The sequence below is a fragment of the Silene latifolia genome, chromosome 4, assembly GCF_048544455.1.
Source record: "Silene latifolia isolate original U9 population chromosome 4, ASM4854445v1, whole genome shotgun sequence".
NCBI classification, from domain to species: domain Eukaryota; kingdom Viridiplantae; phylum Streptophyta; class Magnoliopsida; order Caryophyllales; family Caryophyllaceae; genus Silene; species Silene latifolia.
In genome coordinates this window covers 37,202,473-37,206,953 of record NC_133529.1, presented here as the reverse complement: position 1 = coordinate 37,206,953, position 4,481 = coordinate 37,202,473, and the positions used below count along the sequence as shown (strand labels likewise).

At 35.5% G+C, this 4,481-nt stretch overlaps 1 protein-coding gene across 1 annotated transcript; it reads right to left on the bottom strand.

The window, feature by feature from the left end:
• Positions 1 to 2,922: 2,922 nt before the first annotated feature.
• Positions 2,923 to 4,481, bottom strand: LOC141651392 (protein FAR1-RELATED SEQUENCE 2-like). The gene is made up of 3 exons (XM_074459107.1): positions 4,292 to 4,481; positions 3,290 to 3,506; positions 2,923 to 3,139 (listed from the first exon to the last, which is right to left on the bottom strand). Exons 1-3 carry the CDS (start codon positions 4,479 to 4,481, stop codon positions 2,923 to 2,925), a joined length of 624 nt encoding a protein of 207 aa, XP_074315208.1.

Sequence of the window (4,481 nt, the reverse complement as noted above, 5' to 3'; positions counted from 1 at the left end):
GAATCCTGGAACTTAATTCGTGAATCCTGGACCTTGTTTTGTGAATCCAGGACCTTATTTTGTGAACTCCTTGACCTTAGTTTGTGAACCTGTTTTGTGAATCCTTGACCTTGTTTTGTGAATCCTGGACATTTACTATCTCAAGTTTTTATCCCTTTCCATAGTAACATGGAGCCGATGCATTGGTGGGCTTGTGTCTGTGATATAAAGCAGGCAAAAATTTTATCCATGACTCATGCGTGGCTGTTAATGTGGATCCTGACAACAAGCATGCCAAAGAGATTGTATGATTTTTTTTTCCAAAATATTCTTATTGCCTTTTCTTTTAAAAGTATACTCCAAAATATATTTTCATCTTGTTATTGCCTTTTCTTTTTCAGGTACATCATGTTTCAGCTATTTTGGGAGGGTCATATAATTCTTTGGAGTTCATGCACACGAACGAATTTGTCAATGTCAAAGTCCCTCAATAAAAAAACAAGGTACGTAAGCATGTATCTTTTTCCTTTTGTTAACAGAGCAATAGTTATTATTTTGAGCTTGTTGATTTTAAACCATTTACTGTTTTTTTTTTTGTCTAGTTATGATTGTGGAGTTTTTCTTTTGAAGTGGTTGAGTGCCTTGGACGATGATAGTTTATGGACCAAAAGTGAATATTATGAGGTAAGTTCATTAGTATACGAAAATAAAGGTTTATCTTCTGAATCTCATACATTGTTCAGTGAATCTTCAGAGTTTTTTTGTTTTTGTGAAACTTGGTCATTATAAGTGGTTTAAAATCAACAAGGTCTGAGATTCGCTGAACAAGCTCTGAGATTCACTGAACAAGGTTTGAGAATCACAAAACAAGGTTTGATATTCACCAAATAAAGATAGGTTCGTTGTCTATATACTTCATTAATATATGTCGCTCTTGGCAGAAATTGACTCAATATCGAAAATCGATCATCTTTGAACTACTTAGATGGGATAAAAATGCTAGAAAGGTACACTTCATTGTCTTAAAAATGATGTGAAGTTCATTTCTTCATAACTTTGGCGAATATTTCGTAAATAAGTTGATTGTACTTGTTTTTGGTTGTATAGTTGTTTAATTAAAGAAGACAATTGTCCGTGAAGTCATAATATGCAAAAGTGGGTCGAGGCTCCTGTAAAGATCGTTGCCTTCATCAACTCTTGTAAAGATATTTGATAGTTTTAGCTAATTTGAGCTTATTTGTAGCTAATTTAAGCTAATTTGTTACTTATGTGACTTATGTAGCTAATTTGAGCTAATTTGTAAAGATATTTCAACTCTTGTAAAGATATTTGATAGTTGTAAATATTGTTGCCTTCATCAACTCTTGTAAAGATATTTGAGTTGTAAAGTAGATGATTTTAAACGACGACCAAGTTTGACATTGACATTGTCAATGAGTTGAGCAAAAGGTCTGACATTCACAAGATAAGGTCTGAGATTCACAAAGTTGAGCAAATTAGATCATTTTAAACCACGACCAAGTTTCACAAAATAAGCCGTTAGACTCACTGAACAAGGTCTGAGATTCACAAGATAAGGTCTAAGATTCACAAAGTTAAGTGTAAATTAGATTATTTTAAACACGACCAAGTTTCACAGAACAAGCCCTAAGATTCACTGAACAAGGTCTGAGATTCACAAGATAAGGTCTGAGATTCACAAAATTAAGAGCAAAATAGATTATTTTAAACCACGACCAAGTTTCACAGAACAAGCCCTAAGATTCACTGAACAAGGTCTGAGATTCACAAGATAAGGTCTGAGATTCACAAAATTAAGAGCAAAATAGATGATTTTAAACACGACCAAGTTTCACAGAACAAGCCCTAAAATTCACAAAACAAGGTCTGAGATTCACAAGATAAGGTCTGAGATTCACAAAATTAAGAGCAAAATAGATGATTTTAAACACGACCAAGTTTCACAGAACAAACCCTAAAATTCACAGAACAAGGTCTGAGATTCACAAGATTCACTGAACAAGGTCTGAGATGATAAAAACGCTTGATTCAAAACCAAGTTTCACAATTCTACGTTCCAGTTTCACAAAATTGACAAAAATAAATACTCCATTACGTCATTCTTCATTCTCGACCTCTTCCTCTTCTTCCTCTTCTTCCGATGTGTCTCCCTATGTGAAGGATCAAACCTTTATTAGATACTTTTTTTTTAGAAAAAAAAGAATTAGTAGACAATAGTAGCTGCGTTTTCAAGCAACACTAAAATGGAAAGACAAGAGTAGAATTATGCATACTTGATTCTCAGGAGGATGCTCTGCAAACTCATTTGGACAATTTCTTTTATCGTGGTGTGACATGCGTTTACATTTAGCACACAACCTTTTTGGTTTTTTTGCCTTCATAATTGCCTTATTTTTGCTGCTCACCATCCTTTTACCACTACCTTTGTTTCTAGAGACTTCAGGTGGTAAGATCTTGATTTCTTTTGGAGCCTTGCAGTTGAGAAGGCCCTCCAATTCTTGTTCTTTGGTCAAAGGCTTTGGGTTTGGCTCCAACTTCTCTCGGAATTCTTTTATTAACTTGGCAAACTCTCTCATATCTGACTCTTCTTCTTTTCTTTTGAGCATACCAACAGTTGCGTAAATCTCAGACCACACCCAAGACATTCCAAACTTACTATTACTAGTAAGATCATTGTTTTCCATTAGATTTCCATTCAAATCATAAACCGGGTTTCTGAGTGCATTGTTACTCCACCTACGCAAAATGTATTTCTCAGGAATTTCCTTAAACTTTCCCGAGCAAATCCAAATGATGTGGTTGCATAAGATACCTTTCCTTTCAAACAATTTACATGCACAACGGACATCCATTGTTCTCCTATTGTACTCAACTGCATATCTCTTTCGCTTGTTCGCGTCCTCAACAATTGAAACTTCAAAGTTAGTTCTTTGGATCTGGTGGGGTGTATCCACAAACACTACACGCATTTACCGAAAATTTAACCTCCTCTTGGAAATCAAAGAACACTTCATGTGTATAGACCTTCACTGCAGGGGCCTCCCAGTTTGACCCGAATAGGGTTTCAGGCATTGAGTTGTGGCTCTGTGCTTCAAGAAGCTTTAGATTGTGCCTTTGTTGGTCCATGGCACTCTCAAATCTCATCCAAAATTCTACAAGAGTCCCATATTTATTTTCAAATCTCTTGAAGAAGCTATTCGAACTCTCTGATCTTTGTGTGGTTTTTAAAATGATGCCCATCGGCACATTCCTGAAATAAGCGGGTATCCACTGATCTCGTTCCGCAAACTTGTCAGTCAACCATTTATTCTCTTCTAACGAAAACTCGCTAATGACCTTAGCCCAATTCTCTTCAAATTCCTCAGGCTCCAAGTATTCACTCCAGACAACATTGTTCAGACGACTTAAGAAATCAGTCTCTTTGCAAATTGTGCTCCCAACCTTGTCTGTTACTTTCTTCATAATGTGCCACATGCAAAAGCGATGTCTTGCTTTTTTGAACACGGCTGCAAGTCAAAAAATCCACATTATCTATTGTCAGAGATCTTTGATCACAAATCAAGCTCTAAGATTCACTAAACAAGGTCTCAGATTCACGTGATAATAGAAATAACAATATAGGCAATTTCAACAACTTATGACCAAGTTTAAGAATATTAGCTTTGTGTGTCACATAACAAGCCCAAAGATTCACTGAACAAGGTCTGAGATTTACAAGATAAGGTCTGAGATTCACAAAATTAAGAGCAAAATAAATGATTTTAAACCACGACCAAGTTTCACAGAACAAGTCCCGAAATTCACTGAACAAGGTCTGAGATTCACAAGATAACGTCTGAGATTCACAAAATTATGAGCAAAATAGATGATTTTAAACCAGGACCAAGTTTCACAGAACAAGCGCTAAGATTCACTGAACAAGGTCTGAGATTCACAAGATAAGGTCTGAGATTCACAAATTAAGAGACTGATAGATGATTTTAAACCACGACCAAGTTTCACAGAACAAGCCCTAAGATTCACTGAACAAGGTCTGAGATTTACAAGATAAGGTCTGAGATTCCCAAAACAAGGTCTCAGATTCACAAGATAAGAGAAATAACAAAATAGGCAATTTCAACAACTTATGACCAAGTTTAAGAATATTAGCTTTGTGTTTTACAATTCAAGATATAACTTTAAGAAAACACGCTCTATGATTCACAAAATAAACTTCAAGATTCACGAATAATGTTCCTAGATTCACCAAATAAATAACCAGTTTCACAAAAGTAAGATATTCCAAACACACCTGGAACTGCATTTATTATTCCGGCATCTTGGTCATTAATGATGTAATTGGGTTCTTTGCCACCCATTGCTTTCAGGAACTGCTGAAATGCCCAAATAAATGAGTCATCATCTTCATGATCTAAAAGCACGCATCCAAATGTTATTGACTTTTTGTGATTGTCTATGCCAGTGAAAGGTGCAAATTTCAT